Here is an 18,003-nt window from a genome sequence, read left to right as displayed (position 1 = left end):
GAGACCCTGTCTCTACTAAAAATAGAAAGAAATTAGCCAGGCATGGTGGCACATGCCTGTAGTCCCATCTACTTGGGAGGCTGAGGCAGGAGGATCGCTTGAGCCCAGGAGTTTGAGGTTGCTGTGAGCTAGGCTGATGCCATGGCACTCTATCCAGGGTGACAGAGTGAGACGCTGCCTCAAAAGAAAAAAAAAAAAAAAAAAAAAAAGAATTATGATCCAAAGAGAGGTCTGGACTTTGCCCTTGGCTTCAGAGAGGTAATCTATGTTATACCTGATAGAAGTGTCCTTGTTTAGGATGGGGGCTGACCATGCCAGATATAAACCAACTATGTGATACAGGGCAGGGGTTTTGGGTCATGAGGTATCAGTGTATTTGGAGACTAATGAACCACATGGGCAATCAATCAATCATGTCTATGTAGTGGAAGCCCAATAAAACTAACATTGAAGCTCAGGTGACCATTCCTAGTTAGAAATACATTGTGCATATTATCACACATTGATGCTAGGAGAGTAATGTGTCCTGAATCCATGAAAAGGGAACAAAGGGAACTTCACCTTTAGAACATTCCCAGACTCTACCCTACATGTCTCTCTTCCCTTGGCTGATTTTAATTTGTATCTTTTCCCTGCAATAAACTGTAATTGTGCGTATATAGCGCTTAGTGAGTCCTTCCAATGAATTATCAAACCTGAAAGTAGCTTTGAGAACCCCTCACCCACAACTTGTAGTTGGTCATAAGACTTGTGTAGAGACTCTGCCCCATAACCTCATAGTTGGCCCCAACGTATCACAACTTTAACATTTTCTTTTCTGCCATCACTGGTAACAGACATCTGAAAGTAGTAACACTTAACTTTAATCAAAGTACCTAGATTTTGTCACCAGAAGCTAGAAGAGAGACATGGGAATAGATTGTCTCAGAGCTTCCAGAAGGAACCAACCTAGATGACACCTTGAGAACTTCCATACTACAGAACTTTAAGAGATTAAATTTCTGTTGTTTTAAGTCCCACAAACTGCCCAGTTGGTGGCAATTTGCTATGAGATCCCCAGGAAACTAAAAAAACCACACAATTGGAGGCCACATGTCATTAAAAGACTGTTAAGAATGATCACTTATTTCAAAGAATATACTGTCACTAGAGTTTACAAATGTTATTTTACTGTCAATAAAATAAGTCTTAAGAATTGCACTAGAATGAACTTCAGTAAGTGATCAGAAACAAGATTGCCTCATTTATTTAGATCAGGGGTTTTTCAAGGTATTATGTTACTTTTGTTGAAACAGATACAGGAATTGTAGAGTTGAAATGAAACTTTTATCTGTTTTGAACTCTACAAAATCCTACATAACAATGTGCATGGATTTTTGTAACTTCTTGTGAACCCCACATGTTCAATAATTGCTAGCTTGTTTTAGGCACAGTGTTTCACATGGTTCTTAAACCAAGAGCCTGTCCACCTCTATAGTTTTGTCATGTATTCTGTGTCCAACTAGGCTATAACCTACTTTTCTTAGTTTTTTTGCAGCTATTTATTTCTAGCAGAACCTTACCCACTCTCTTCTAATTTGCTGTTTTGAAGAACCAATGAGTTTGTTAGAACTGTACCTAAAATAAGAGTCAATATACAAAGAGTGGGAGTAAAGTACATGTGTTTAAGGAATGTCCTGTGAAAGCTCCAGGTATTCTTAGCTATCTCAATTTAGAAATCAAATATATCCAGATAAAGTAGCATTTCTTTCTTTCTTTTTTTCTTTTTGAGACAGAGTCTCACTCTGTTGCCCGGGCTAGAGTGAGTGCCGTGGCGTCAAACTCCTGGGCTTAAGCAATCCTACTGCCTCAGCCTCCCAAGTAGCTGGGACTACAGGCATGTGCCACCATGCCCGGCTAATTTTTTCTATATATATTTTTAGTTGGCCAGATAATTTATTTCTATTTTTAGTAGAGACGGGGTCTCACTCTTGCTCAGGCTGGTCTCGAACTCCTGACCTCGAGCGATCCACCTGCCTCGGCCTCCCAGAGTGCTAGGATTACAGGCGTGAGCGACCGCGCCCGGCCAACATTTCTTTTTAACCAAAGAGAATTTTATGGTAAGGAACACTTATACTTGGTAGACAAAAAGCCTTGTTTTCCTGCCTAGCTCTTGCCAATCTCTTGTAATGTGAACTGCTACAGTCATTTAAAGAGAATATTAGACTAACTAGGCAAACAACAATAACCTGGCTGTCTAATCCACGTGTATCTGATCTGCTGGTTCCCTCAGGTGAAATGGAACTACAGGGCCTGGAATGTGATGGAGAAGGAAAAATGGCAATTAATCATTCACCCTTGAAAGTTATTTTACCTCAATATAATTTGATTATATATGTCTTGATCATTAATCAGTACATTAGAGAATAAGTAAAGGACTATAGATATCCAGTTAAAAAACACAAAAATCATTGTGTAAATCATCTTTTAAACCTGAAATAACTTCTGCCAACAACAGAATTACATGAAATGCTTCATTATTTTATACTGTTCAATCTATACACCTACATCAACTCCAAGATCTAAAAGGTACTTGACTACGCTGATCATTCCACTAGAGGCTGCCGCATGAAGAGGTGTATAAGACTTCTTATCCTTGCATGTCACTTCAGCTCCGTGTGCCACGAGTAATTTCACTACTTCAATGTGACCTAAAAACGTGTTTTTGAAGAAAAAATTAAGAAATGAGCATATGAAAAATATTAAATACAGAAAATCTTTAAAGAAATTTAAAAATGCAAATTAACTAGATGATGCACAAGTCACCAATAAATCACATTATAACTTGAGAAAGGACAGAAGGAAAACAAGAATTCTGGATAATTTTGATAAATGTTGGTAGAAATAATTAATATTAAAGATAAAGTTGGCCCTCTGTATGCACTGGTTCCACATCTGAAGATTTGACCAACAGCAGATTGAAAATATTTGAAAAAGAAAATAAAAACAATTAAAAAAATTACAAATTTAAAATGTAGTATATTAACTATTTACATCATATTAAGTATTATAAGTAATCTAGAGATATTTTAAAGTATATGGGAGGATGTACATTGCTTATATGCAAATAATACACAATTTTATATAAGGGACTTGAGCATCTGCAGATTTTGGTATTGGGGGATTAGGGGTCCTAAAACCAATCCCCCTGAGGATACCAAGGGACAACTGTAATATATTTGATTATTTTTTTTCAGTGATAAGCTTGCAATCTGTAATACTCCTTTTGCCTAGATCTTTTTGGGTTTTTCCTCCAAGGTTATTTTAAGTTCTTTAACATTTAACATTCTTAAGTTCTGAAGTTAGCTTTTTATGTCTAATTCAGGCATACTTTGTTTTGTTGTGCTTCACAGATATTGCATGGTTTTTGTTTTTTTAAACATAAACTGAAGGTTTGTGGCAGCCCTGTGTTGAGCAAGTCTATTGGCACTATTCTTCCATCAGCATGTACTCACTTTGTGTTTCTGTCTCACATTTTGGTAATTCTTACAATATCAAACCTTTTCATTATTATTGTATGTGCTCTGGTGATCTGTGATCAGTGATCTTTGATGTTACTATTATAATTATTTTGAGGCACAATGAATAACACCCATATGAGATGGTGAACTTAATAAATGTTGGGTGTTATTACTGCTCTGTTCCCCCTATCAGTCTCTCTCCTCTTGGGCCTTCCTATTCACTGAGAACAATATTGAAATTAGGCCAGTTAATAACCCTACAGTGGCCTTGAAGTGTTCAAGTGAAAAAAAGTTGCATGTCTCTAACATTAAATCAAAAGCTAGAAACAATTATTTAGTGAGGAAAGTTTACAAAGTTTAGTGAGGAAAACATAGTTCTCCAAGTTGTGAATTCAAAGGAAAAGTTCTTGAGGAGAATTAAAAGTGCTGCTCTAGTGAACATATGCATGATAAGAAAGCGAAAGAGCCTTATTGCTGAGAAAGTTTGAGTGGTCTGGGTTTAAGGTCAAACCAGACGCAATATTCCCTTAAGCCAAAACCTAATTCACAGCAAGGCCCTAACTCTCTTCAATTCTATAAAGCCTAAGAGAGTTAATGAGGCTGCAGAACAAAAGTTGGAAGCTAGGAGAGGTTCCTTCATGAGATTTAAGAAAAAAAGCTGTTTTCACAAAAGTGCAAGGTGAAGCAGCAAGTGCTGATGTAGAAGCTACAGCAAGTTGTCCGGAAGATCTAAGATCATTGATGAAGGTGGCTACACTAAACAATAGATTTTCAATGTAGACAAAATAGCCTTCTATTGGAAGAAGATGCCGTCCAAGACTTTCTTTTTTTCTTTTTTTTTGAGACAAGAGTCTTGCTCTGTTGCCCAGGCTAGAGTGCCATGGCGTCAAGCTCACAGCAACCTCAAACTCCTGGGCTCAAGCAATCCTTCTGCCTCAGCCTCCCGAGTAGCTGGGACTACAGGCATGCGCCACCATGCCCGGCTAATTTTTTTCTATATATATAATTTTAGCTGTCCAGATCATTTCTTTCTATTTTTGGTAGAGACGGGGTCTCACTCTTGCTCAGAGCTGGTCTGGAACTCCTGACCTCGAGTGATCCTCCTGCCTCGGCCTCCCAGAGTGCTAGGATTACAGGCGTGAGCTACCGCGCCTGGCCTAGGACTTTCATAACTAGAGAGTAGAAGTCAATGCCTGGCTTCAAAGAACAGGCAGACTCTCTTGTTAGGGGTAATGCAACTGGTGACTTTAGGTTGAAGCCAATGCTCATTTACCATTCTGAAAATCCTAGAGCCCTTAAGAATCATGCTGAATTTACTCTGCCAGTATTCTAAGATGCAACAAAGCCTGGATGACAGCACATCTGTTTACAGCATGGTTTACTGAACATTTTAAGCCCACTGCTGAGACTTACTGCTCAGAATAAAAGATTCTTTTCAAAATATTTCTGCTCATTGACAATGCACCTGGTCATCCAAGGGCGCTGATGGAGATGAACAGATTAATGTTGTTTTCATGCCTGCCAACAAAACATTCATTCTGAAGCCTATGGATCAAGAAGCAATATTAACTTTCAAGTCTTATTATTTAAGCAATATATTTCATAAGGCTATTGCTGACATAGATAGTGATTCCTCTGATGGAGCTAGGCCAAGTAAATTAAAAATCTTTTGGAAAGGATTCACCATTCTAGATGTCAGTAAGAATACTCATGATTCATGGGAGGAGGCAAAAGATCAATATTAACAGGAATTTGGAAGTTGATTCCAACTATTATGGATGATTTTGAGTGGTTCTAAGACTTTAGTGAAGGAAGTAACTGCAGATGTGGTGGAAAGAGCAAGACAACTAGAATTAGAAGTATAACTTTAAGATGTGTCAGAATTGCTGCAATTTCATAAAGCTTTCATGGATGAGGAGTTGCTTTGGTTGCATGAGCAAGGAAAGTGGTGTTCTGAGACAGAATGTACTCCTGGTGAACATGCTGTGAACGCTGTTGAAATGACAGCAAGGGATTTAGACTATTACATAAACTTAGTCGATAAAGCAATGGCAGGGTCTGAGAGGACTGATTTCGATTCTGAAAGATGTTCTACTGTGGGTAAAATGCTATCAATAGCAATTGCACACTGCAGAGAAACCATCTGTGAAAGGAGAGCCAATTAATGCAGCAAACTTCACTGTTGTCTTATTTTAAGAAATTGCTACAGCCATCTAAGATTCAGCAGCCACCACCCTGATAAGTCAGTGGCCATCCACATTGAGGCAAGACCCTCTACCAGCAAAAAGATTAGACTTGTTGAACGTTCAGATGATCATTAGTACTTTTTAGCAATAAAGTATTTTTTAATTAAGATGTGCACATTGTTTTTTAGACATATTGCTATTGAACACTTAATAGACTTCTGTATAGTATAAATATTTATATGTACCGGGAAACCCAAAAATTTTGTGTGACTCACTTTATTGCGAAATTCACTTTATTGTGGTGATCTAGAATTAAACCCACAATATTTTTGAAGTATGCCTATATAAGACATCAGTTTATATTTCTCACCTTATTGGAATCTTCTAACTTGTAAATCTGGGAGTGACTTGGACCTGTTTCTTAAGAATGTTAGGTCTGTAAACATGCAGCTGAAAACCTTTTTCTTTATTATTTCTACTAGATCTCCTTAACCACTTTGTTTGCTACTCACCCTTGTAATAATCAGGATAGGCTAGGGTATACCGTGCTGTGGTTAACAATCAACTCCCAAATCTCAATGGCTTAAACAATGAACATTTCTATTTCCCACTCACACTGTAACTGGTGAACAAGAGGGCTCTGCTCAGTCACTCAAGAACCTGGGCTCATGCTGCTCACATTATCTTGAGTGTGGGCCATCACTTTGCAAGGAAGAACAGACTGCAGAGTCTTATATAAGTAATTAAATGCTCTGACTCGGAAGTGATGTTGCTTTCAATTCACTTAGCCAGGACTAGTCTCAGGCCCCACCCAACCCCACGAAGAGGCCAGAAAGGGAGCCCTATATCCAGAAGGTGAGAGAACCACAATTCTCCTTTATGACTCTTTACTTTTTACCAGATTAGATTATATAGTGCTTTCTCCCTTTCCCATTTTTACCTCTTTGTTCATGAGATTTCCTTCTTTATGTGGAAACATTCTCCTTGGACGTCTCCTCCCAATCACTGCTACTAATGTTAGACCCCGTCTTCCCACAGCAACCCAGTCACTTCTCTTCCCTAGAAGCTCTATAAACCTTGTGATGTTTCTTAAATTGAATCATTAGTTACTAACCCTTTAATTACTCTTTATGTATTAACTTCTCAAATATATTATATCCCTTCAAAAGGTTGTATATTCTACTTCTTGGTATATTCCATAGGGCCAAGAGCAGCGCTACATACAAAACAAATACACAATATATATTTGTTCCATTAAATAAATTGCTTGTGATGCTATTTTTTAAAATTCCTTCAAAGAGAATGAGTATATAAAGTTAATAAACTATAAAACAAAGCTTTCAAACAGAGGACCCCTCCCTTGAAAAAATTAAGCCAGGATACTGCAAGATACATAAAGATTCAGACAGATTTAGTTGTTTATATACAAATTATCAATTAAAGTGGATATTTTCAGCTTCTTTCCCCCATCTCAATACGAAAAAGAAACATCTACTACTATGTTTCTAGAAAAAAACCAAAAAGGCTATTTATCAAATCATAAGGTACCAAATTAAATGTGACTATAGTATAACAGTATTAACTGGTACAAAAGATCTCTCACTACACATACCTATCTATGGCTTCAAAAAGGACAGCTATTTGGATTTAGAGTAATGCAGTGACAATTAGGACTTATAAGCCCAAGAGGCTCATACATAAATACAGCTTTTTAAACAGAGCAAGTGCATATTATTCACTAATAGCCAAAAGGAAACTAAGTTCTCTTGATGTTTAAGACTAGAAAGCACATATACAAACATTAGATTAACTGTTTAAAACCAACATATCATTCTAAGTAAAAAGTGCAGATCATGTTGATTGTTTGTATAAACTAGCAGATTCCAGGCAGAATAATGTTTCCTAACATTGAAAACGCCCTATTTTAAAAGGGGCTATGTGACAAATATTTGAGCACATTTCAGAAATATGGATAAATCCCTTTAATTGACCATCAAAAATATGAAGAAGGGGCCTTCCCATATGCAGTTTGGAGGTGACTTATTTAAAAGAAAAAAGATAAGAGTTCTAGAGTAAAATAAATGATATCATTCCAGCTAGGTAAATCCTGGCAGAAACAAGTATGTCTTCTTTAGCGATTTACAGAATGATGTGACCAAGGGGACTAGATTTCATTTAATTCATCTAGGTCAATTTTTAGCATGGCATCTATCAAACATGTTTGGCATACATTATTCAGGAGTCAATGATGACATCCTCTTAAAAATTATGTCCATGCAATGTGAATTGGATAAATGTAATAACTATCCTTCAGAAATCTGGAAAATTCCTTCCATTTTTCTTTTGTTCATGAATGCGTAAGAAAAGTAAAATGAGCTATGTTTAGAATTTGTAAGTTTTCAAGGAAAGGAGGAGGGGAAAAAAACATCATCTCACGTCCACTCAAATTAGGCACTGTTTCAAGACATACTGTGATGGCTTGTTAATCATGGTAATTAATATTTATTCAGTACCTCTATGTCCAAGTCATCACAGTTAAGGTAATTTGAGGCAGAACTTGGATGGATATTGCTAGAAGTATTGAGAGCAGCAGAAAAGATGAATATGTAAAGAGATTTCAATGAAGGTTGATGGCAGGAGCAAGCACAGGGTGGGGAGAAGAAAATGATCAATTCATTTGGGGAAGAGGTGGGACTAAAGAACACTGACAGAGAATTCAAGCCTAAGAGGTAGGGCCTAAGAGAAAATTAAGGGAGCCTCAACCAGGTGATGGAAAAAGGCCAGGGTTATTAAGAAAGACTGTGAGAAATAGATTATGAGACTACATGTAATCCCTAATGTCTCTTATACTGATACTGATGAATTCTCTGAATAAAACATAGAGGTGACAATGGCCTAGACTTCAGGCTTGTCTATAAGATCAGTGACCAGTCAATATCTTTCTACTTTCATAGGTTTAACTCCTTAATCCTGTATCCCTTGAATGAACAGTTTTAAAAAGTTGTGTGTCAATACTCACCTTTTTCCATGCTTAAGGGAAGGAAAAGGACAATTATGAATCTCTGAATGGTTATGCTCAAAAATTAAATAGGCAGTGTTATGGTTTAAATATGTCGCCTAAAGTTCATGTGTTGGAAACTTAATACTCAAGGCAACAGTGTTAAGAGTTGGGACCTTTAAGAGGTGATTAGGCCATGAAGACTCTGCCCTCACGAACAGATTAATGCCATTATCTGAGGAGTGGGCTCCTTACAAAGGATGAGTTTGGCTCCCTCTCGCCCCCTCACGCGATGCTGGTACATTAATCTTGGACTTCCTGGCCTCCTGAACTGTGAGGAAATAAATTCCTGTTTTTTATAAATTACCCAGTCTCAAGTATTCTGTCATAGCAGCACACAACGGAGGAAAATATGTAGTGAGGTCCAAGACACAGAGAATGCTTTCTTCAACCACAACTGAGAGGCCTGAAAAGTAACACTTAGTGGATCAGGGAAACAAAACCATTCTAGGCCCCCTGAGATACACACAATTATTCTGGGAGCTCAATTAGAGGCAATCCACAAACCCCTGGTAGGTTGTATTTCTTTCATGTTTAGAGATCTACTTTCATCTGCTTGGTCCCAGCATCCAGAAGCCAGCATTTCTACTCTGCTGCTTTTGTGTATTTTAAAATATCCTGATAGGCTGATCTGCCTCCCTGGCTCTCCAAGTTATCTCAAGAAGCAATTAATGTTTTTGTTAGTGCTCCTGTCACACAGTTGCATAGGTTTTGGGTAGTCTACCATAGTCCTATTATTACCACGAGCTCTATTAGTTTTAGAGTACAATTTTGCAGACTATAAGATTTTTAAAGAACATGTATATCATGTTACAGCAGAAGAGCCTGTTTTCCAACCCTCAAATTCTTTCTGTAACATTACTGTAAGGCTCCTTAATGTATCTTCATAACTTCTACCTTAATATTTAAATAAGAACAAGGATGGGTATGAGAATGGGCTTTTACTAAACACCAATCCTAAATTATGTACCTTAGGCCTGTGTCTGGGATATCTCTCCCTTTATAGGTAAACAGAATTAATTTCAAACAGCTTTTAGATGAACTGGATCCAGTGTACTCCAAAGCTCCCCCACCATCAGGCTGGTTTCACCTGGGTAGCAAACTCAGATACTGTGTAACTTTATACTACCCTGAAAGACAAATGTTATGCAAACAGCAAGAACTAAAACAATTTTTCATATATAATGTCAAAAAGCAAATTAAAAAAGTACATACCCATATATGCTGCCCAATGGATAGCACGCCTATCTTTCTTGTCAAAAGCATTAATATTGGCACCTCTAGACAAGAGTAGTTTGATCATCTGGAATAAAAGTAAATACAGTTTCACCAAAATTCTGAAGTAGAATTGTTTATTAATACCACTTGTGACAACTACTCATTTTTCCATGTCTGCATTTGTAGAAATGAAGGAGCTAGACTAAATATTAAAAGCCATTTAACATAATAACAGGATAAAATATGAAAAAAGGGTTAGCTGTGGGTATTACTGAAGTTAGGCACCACTGGTATCTTTTTAAGATGCCACTTTGTGTCCTGATAGTTTATGAACTAAGTACAAATCTGAAAGTCTAAAACTGGAATATTTAATAGAGGTTTTATTCCTATTTGTAGCCCAAAATGTTATTGAAATGCAAAGTGTGTTCTCATCTCAAAATGTCCTAAACTTAATTCAACCACCAACACAGTATCTAAGGTACGATTAGACCTGAAGGTCACTGAATAGGCTACTTACCTCATAATGTACCAAGAATAATAATAATGCCTAACCATATTTACAACAGTTTCTCCACTGGAAAAGGCATTATAGATTTTAAATAGGGATATCTGTGACCTTAACTGCAGTGGAGACAGGGATTCCTTATGTCATAAAATCAGAGAAGTACAGAGTCCCCTCTTATCTGCAGTTTCACTTTCTGTGGTTTCAATTACCCACGGTCAACCATGGTGTGAAAATAGGTGAGTACAGCACCATTACAATAAGATATTTTGAGAGAGAGATACACATACATAGACATACCACAGTCACTTAACTTTTATTACAGTATATTGCCATAATTGTTCCATTTTATTATTGGTGTTATCTATCTCTTACTATGCCTAAAGTTAAACTTTATCATAGGTAGGTATGTATGTATAGAAAAAAAATGTATATAGGGTTGGGTACTATCTGATATTTCAGGCATGTACTGTGGGTCTTGGAATGTATCTCTGTAGATAAGGGGGGCCTACTATACCATGAAAAAAAACACTAGCTCCTAGCCACAGAATCTTGGGAATATCACTTCACCTCTTTGAGTTTTTGTGTTTGCAAAAAAAGTGAAGGATTAGACAAGTTGGCCTCAAAGGTTCTTCTGCTTTGTTCTTCCCTAAGTCTTCTATGTACACGTAAACCCCAACCTTTACTATGACAACACCTAGCATAGGCAATGCTTGTTGTATAAGATAACTAAACACTAATTTTCTTAAATTGTTTTCTTTGATGGCTTTGTCACTGAAGAATTCTCTTGACTAAATGTTGATAATAAACAATAAGAAAATATGTTTTCCCAACTCTGCCTTCCTTTGCTACTATTCTTTTGGGAGAAGAGTGAGATTGCTCTATTTTCCTAGATAATTTTTTTCTACAACTATAGAAAATACTCTTTATGTTGTGTTAAGTTGGCAGTGTTCTCCTTTGTCACTCTAGGTTGGCTATGAATTTTAAGTGCACGGGCAGTCATCTACTAAGTAAATTTCTAAATTTGAGAAAGTTAAATCATGAAAAACATGTCTGAGGGTTTGCTAAAGGCAAAATTAGACAAAAATTAGCAAGATATAATAGATATTTGTTTGCTTTCACCATGAACTAATGAATGGCTAAAAAGGGCAAGTTCATTAATCACTAGGGATGGATGTTAGAAGAGAAAAATCACTAATTAAATGGCACCTACCTCACCATGTCCACTGAAAGCTGCATGATGTAATGCAGTTCTCCCTGCTCGATCAGATACATTTACATTACTCAGAAGAGGTACCAAAGCTTCGGCACACTTTACAGCTTTATTAGCAGCAGCTATGTGTAACGGGGTTTGCCAGTTTTTGTCTCGAGCATTAACATCTGCAGAATGTTTCAGAAGTACCTGAACTGCTTCCTAAAACATATGAAGATAAAAGTTATACAAATGAGATAACAGATTTAGAAATTATTCATATACTATGTAAAAATATATATATATATATATATATGAAGGAAATAAAAAGTTCTGATAGAACCTACTACAAACAAGCAGGAATTTACCTAAGAAAACAAAATATTTTGAATGTAAAGGCAGTACTCAGAGTCATATAAGATACATCAAGAAAAAAATATTCCTTTTCCTTACCCACCCTGTAAAGTATTCCCTTTCCCTACCCTCCCAATAAAAGCAATTCCTATCTAAATGTGTAAGAAGAAATATTGAGAAACATTCTTCAAATATATTCACTTCTTATTTTGTTTTTTGAGATAGCAAGATACGATTAATTTATACTTTAACAGTTTTAAGGACTGAATATATACAAATTAAAAACATACTAATTCCAAAAGTATTATACATGATATATTTTACAAAATGAAAAACCACTAGTATCTAGTGAACTAAAAAAAAAAAAAGACAAAGTATTTATTGTAATGCTGCTTAGTGGGAAAGTTAAGGCAATTTAAAACTTTTACTGCCCAATTTGTGGAAGGGAGGTGGGGAGGAGGAAAAAGAGTTTTACTGTCCAAAGGGATTTATCTCCCAGAAGGATGAAAACCTCACATTACCATGTCTATAAATTGGACTCATGCAAAGATTCTACGGAATTCAGTATGCCAACAACATCAAATAATATAATCAGAACTAAATTTAGTATAATTTTCCCCTTACAGTGATAATACTATTTTTTGGTAGATGAATGACAACCTACATATGAAAATGAAAAGGACCAGACTGAGAACAAACCCTGGGTTTCCATCTCAATTCTATAGTATTATTTATAAGGCCTACTATTCAAGTCTTATAAAAAATACCCTCAGTGTTCTTATCTGTAAAAGGGGTGGGGAATACTACCTGCCCACCACTCTTCTCAAGTATGCTATAAGGCAGGATAAACTAATGTATGTGAAAAGTATTAGAAAGTAAAAATAGCTATAAATATGCAGAGTACATTTATAGATTCAACAAAATACTATTAGCCATGAATCATCCATAGCTTTTTAAGCCTTTAAACTAAAAAGTAATCACAACTGTTTGAAATATGGGAAATAGCACAAGTATTTAATAGGTTTGGCAAAAGACTAGGGAGATGTCCGGTAATCTATGAGCCTGTAATGGAGTAACCCAGCTAATCAAAGATATATGGAAGCATATGACCCTACAATTCCACTCCAGTCAGTTACCCAAAAGAAATTTAAAAATTCATCCATGAATGCTCATAGCAGTTTTATTCCTAATAGCCAAAAACCAGAAATGCAAATGGCCATCAATAGGAAAATGGATAAACAAACAGTGGTACATCTGTGAAATGACATTACTCAGGAATAAGATGCCAGCCTTGCCTTATTCATTCCTGCTCTGGAATTCACAATGCAAACGTTAAAGTTTCTGAAAAGTTTGGGAAATATTTATGTTCCATTAGGAAGAATAAGAAAATCAAGACTATTCTTTTGTTTCACTAAAAAGCAAGATGGTAAGTAAAGGTAGTAAACATAGCAACTAAGGCTCTAGAATATCAAGAGAGATCAAAGTTTGAACCCTGGGTCCTATTTCCTACTCAGAGTAATATTAATACATGTCAGATAATAACAGCAGCGATCTTTGAAAATTCAGAGAAAACTGAAGAAAATCTCTAAAGGCTGCAGACATTTAAAAAGAACACGTGAATTCCTAGAACTACAAACCTGATGTCATGTCCTAGTCTAATTCTAGATCATATTATCAGCACATTATAAACATACAGAAAATGTGGGAATAACCAATGGCATAGATGGTTTCACTAACAGTAAATGTTACCATAATAACTTTAATTCCAATTTTTCAGTTATTAGAGGATGAGTGTAAAAAATGCTGGTGTGCTTTAGAAAAAAAAAGCTAAGTAAACACTCCATGACACAAATTTAAATGAGATTATAAAATAGCGGGTGATGACAAAAGGTTGAACAATTATACTCAAAGAATATTTAATAATATCTTGCAGTCAATCTAAAAGAAACTCCACAGTACTAGCTCTCTCTCAAGGCACAGGAAAAAGAAGGGCTAATATATTTGCAAACAAATAAAGTTTGGATGGACCACTAACATCTCACATGATAATATAATTTCTGTATACTACTGCTTTTTTGTTTTTTTTTGAGACAGAGTTTTACTCTGTTGCCCTGAGTAGAGTGCCATGGTGTCAGCCTAGTTCACAGCAACCTCAAACTCCTGGGCTCAAGCAATCCTCCTGCCTCAGCCTCCCAAGCAGCTGGGACTATAGGTGCGTGCCACCACACTCGGCTAATTCTTTCTATTTTCAGTAGAGACAGGGTTTCGCTCTTGCTCAGGCGAGTCTCGAACTCCTGAGCTCAAGCAATCCTCCCGCCTCGGCCTCCCAGAGTGCTAGGATTACAGGCGTCAGCCGCTGTACCCTGCCAGTATACTACTTCTAAGGAATGGTAAGTCACAAATCAGAGTGGTGTAGATAGATTGAGGCAGGTGACTAGTAGGATGTGGTGTGTGTAAACCATGTCACTGAAGGAGAGTTAGGAAATGAATCTGGGATATTTAACCAGATTAATCAGTCTTTTTCAACCCAGATTCAGTGAGGGAATTAAGCCCTAAGGCATTACTGTGTCTGATAAATTAACTTCTCTCCTACATACACATCTACCACTGTGTTAGCTATTATGTCTTTGGGGGAATTTAGAAAATAGTCACTCCAATTAACTTGTATAGGGTTTACTTCTCCCATGATAGATCTCAAAAACATAAACCAAAAGCTACCTAAAATTTTGCCTTTGAAAGACCCATCTCTTTACATATTTCTCTGTGGCCTCAACTATGTTTTCTATTAAGTGAAATAAGTATAGTCTAGGTTTTCTAGCAGTTTTGCTAATTATGAGATTTTCCTTCTAAAAGAAAAATGATACCCTGTTTATACAAGTTATATTTGCATGGAACAGCCACATTTTATAGCTCTTCCCCATAATATTGCAAAAGAGTATCAACACTGCATAGCCTAGAAATTTAGGCTATAGAGCAGACTTAAGAAACTTACTAGTATTACTGCTTTCTAACCTACAGCTTGCCCTTAGATTCAGGCTCCATATCTAGTGAAACTTGCCATCTCTTTCTAACGATTTTTCTTTAAGAATTTTTGGTCTGTTTTACAACCTCTACATATACAAAATGTATCTTCTAATGATTTAATCTGGTAAAATTCCATTAATTTTAAGAGCCATATTTCCAAGGGTCATACTGAAAAATGGGTAGATATGACTAATATTAATAGGTTCCAAAAATAGCAATGTTTATCTTCTTTAACTGCATGTATGTATGTATTTATTTTTTTAAGAGATGAGGTCTTGCTGTCACCCAGGCTGGAGTAGAGTGGTGTGAACACAGCTCCCTGAAGGCTCGAACTCTTGGGCTCAAGCTATCTTCTTCCTGCTTCAGGCTCCTGAGTAGCTGGGACTACAGGTGTGGTGTGTACCACCACGCCTAGCTCATTTTTCTTATTTTTTTGGGATGTGCTCTCACTATGTTTTCCCCAGGCTGGTCTTGAATTCCCAGCCTCAGGTGATCCTCCCGCCTCAGCCTCTCAAACTGCTGGGATTATAGGCCTTAGCCACTGCACCCAGCTAACTGCTTGTATTTAAAGATACATCTTTATGGAATTAATAGCACAGAATTAACAGCATTATCATGGAATTTCAGAATTCAAAGTACTTTCGCAAATATGTTTTAGTTTTCATGATAACTCCCAGATTTGTCCAACACCATATAGCTAAAAAGTTGCAGGTGCTAACTGAACCAGCTGCACTAGTTAACTGAAGCTAGTGTCTCCAAATTTAAATTCTCTTAAGTTTATCAGCCATAGGACATTAAGGACCCAGGGGTTGCATGTTCAGGTGTACCCATCCTCCTCCTAACTAGGAGGCTACAGCTAACAGATTGCCTCTGTCACATCATAAGGATTATAATCTTTCCCAACCACTTTTCCCCTCTACGTCTCTTCACTTGCCCAGCTCATGTTCTAGGTTCAAGACGTAGTTCACAATGAATAGAAAGAATGACAAAGAGGCAGAAGCTCCCCTAGTTTCTCCTGAGGCACCCACCAGTTAGAGCTCCTGTTCCTTCTCCAGAACTACCTAGTCCCATGATGGAGAGAAGGAGCAGTAGCAACACTGGGAATTCTTTTCTTGTCTCTCACAATTTGACAATTGAAGAAACAATGGACTAACATTAACTTATACAATCACATACTTTTATATTTTAATTTTTTAAAATTTGCAACAAGTACTAACTATAATAAAGTAGGTAAGAGGGGTGCTTTGGACACAGCATTTTAGAAAAGCACCCAATATATTTTATAAAGGCAGTAAAATGACAGAAAAAAAGAAGGTCCAGGTTTTTGTTCTATCTCTATTCAAGTTGAGTAGTTTCTGGTGAATCATTACATAGTTTCATCTGTCCTATAAAGATGTCATTAGGATTAGAAGAGACCGCTTCTCGGCCTTTTGGCTAAGATCAAGTGTAGGATTAGAAGATATGAAAAATATAAAAATGCTTGCAATAATGGACATTCTCTAAAAAGGTTCATTTTCTTGATTAGCAAACAATATACAGGGATGTGAACAAGAAGGAAGTATTCTTCTGTATAAGACATCTCACATATTTTAAGGTTCTATATTTAGAACTGGTAAAATGTACAATCAAGTAATGTTTTTGAAACTAATTTCAGTGTTTAAATAATATTTCAATTAATCTTATATACTGATGAGATTATTTCTTGATCACAATCAGCAGAATCTTTGCAACAAGCTATTGTGAACCAGTAAAGCCCTGAGAAGAATTAAGATAGAAAAATAATTCCCTTGTAGAAGGAATAGAAGTAGTGTTTTTTCTATTTTCTGCTACTTTAGACTCTCCAAGATGCTTTATACACGAAAGGAGAAATGGAACAATTAACTTGGTTTGTACAAATTCTAAAGTAAAATGACCAGTCTAGGTATTTCAGTAGCTTTTTCCACTATGAAAACACATAATTTGAATATGGACTCATACACAGGCCTACTTATTTCATGTTCTTATATACAATATATTTACTAAAAGAAATTTCATACCTCACTACAAGATGCAACTGCTCTGTGTAAAGGTGTCAACCATTTGCTGTCTTTGGCATTAACTCTAGCTCCTGCAACAAGAAGAAAAAAATAAATTGAAATATTTTACATAAAATATTTTTAATAAATCTCCTATAGTTATATGTAATCCAAATTGGATAAATGACAATTTAAAAAGTACTTTATTTTATACTTTCTGCTAATAAATTATCCTTAAATTATAAAACAAGATTATCCTTTTATATTGATGTAATTATCCAATAAAAGTATTAGCTTTCTATTAAAAATAAAATAAACATTTTATATGAAGGCTAGAAAAGCCACCTTTATACAGAGCATATCCAAGGTAAAAATCAGACCCCACTTTAGAATGTTAAAAAGCTCAAATACTTAAATAAATGAATACAAGAATTTACTCAGAGATAAAATGTAGACTATTCCAAAGTCTTTATTACAATCTTTACTAACAAATGTATCATGTCATAAAGTAATATAATAATATCAAAATAGTTCTGCAGCCATGATTAAAAATACATTAGTACTATAGTTGTTGTATAACATGGATACATGGTAATAGACTTAGGAAAAAAAATAAGAAAAATGAATCAACCCATATAACTTTCTGGGTTATGCCTAACTTTTAAAAAAGGAAAATTTTTAAATACAAATCAACTTTGTACAGTTGTTTAAAAATCATGGAGTCAATGGACAAACTCATTTAGTAAGACCAAAAAACTGCATATTTGGAGGGGAGGTGAATCTATCTCCCAAGTAAATCCACTGGTTTGGTACCAAAGTCCCAACCAAATAAAAGTAGCGCATGGTAGGATCACTCCATGTATATCTAAGTAGAGAAGCAACAGCCCTGGCTCTTAGAACTCTTAGAAGTATAGATGAACTGGCTGACAAGTCCTGTCCTATATACAATCTTAG

The 18,003-nt window shown here is 36.0% G+C and overlaps 1 protein-coding gene across 4 annotated transcripts in view; it reads right to left on the bottom strand.

Annotated features, from left to right (window-relative positions):
- The window catches only part of ANKRD28 (ankyrin repeat domain 28), a 176,619-nt gene that overhangs the window by 46,431 nt on the left and 112,185 nt on the right, over nt 1-18,003 (bottom strand). For all 4 annotated transcript variants that reach the window (XM_045538353.1, XM_045538334.1, XM_045538343.1 and 1 more), the window contains exons 4-7: nt 17,071-17,141; nt 11,678-11,878; nt 9,960-10,047; nt 2,548-2,690 (exon numbers count right to left, since the gene is read on the bottom strand). In XM_045538353.1, coding sequence (XP_045394309.1) covers nt 2,548-2,690; nt 9,960-10,047; nt 11,678-11,878; nt 17,071-17,141 — 503 coding nt within the window. The remainder of the gene's footprint in view (nt 1-2,547; nt 2,691-9,959; nt 10,048-11,677; nt 11,879-17,070; nt 17,142-18,003) is intronic.

Source organism: Lemur catta, chromosome 1 (assembly GCF_020740605.2).
Source record: "Lemur catta isolate mLemCat1 chromosome 1, mLemCat1.pri, whole genome shotgun sequence".
NCBI lineage: Eukaryota > Metazoa > Chordata > Mammalia > Primates > Lemuridae > Lemur > Lemur catta.
The sequence above is the reverse complement of the archived record's forward strand: the minus strand, read 5'-3'. Positions and strand labels throughout refer to the sequence as shown.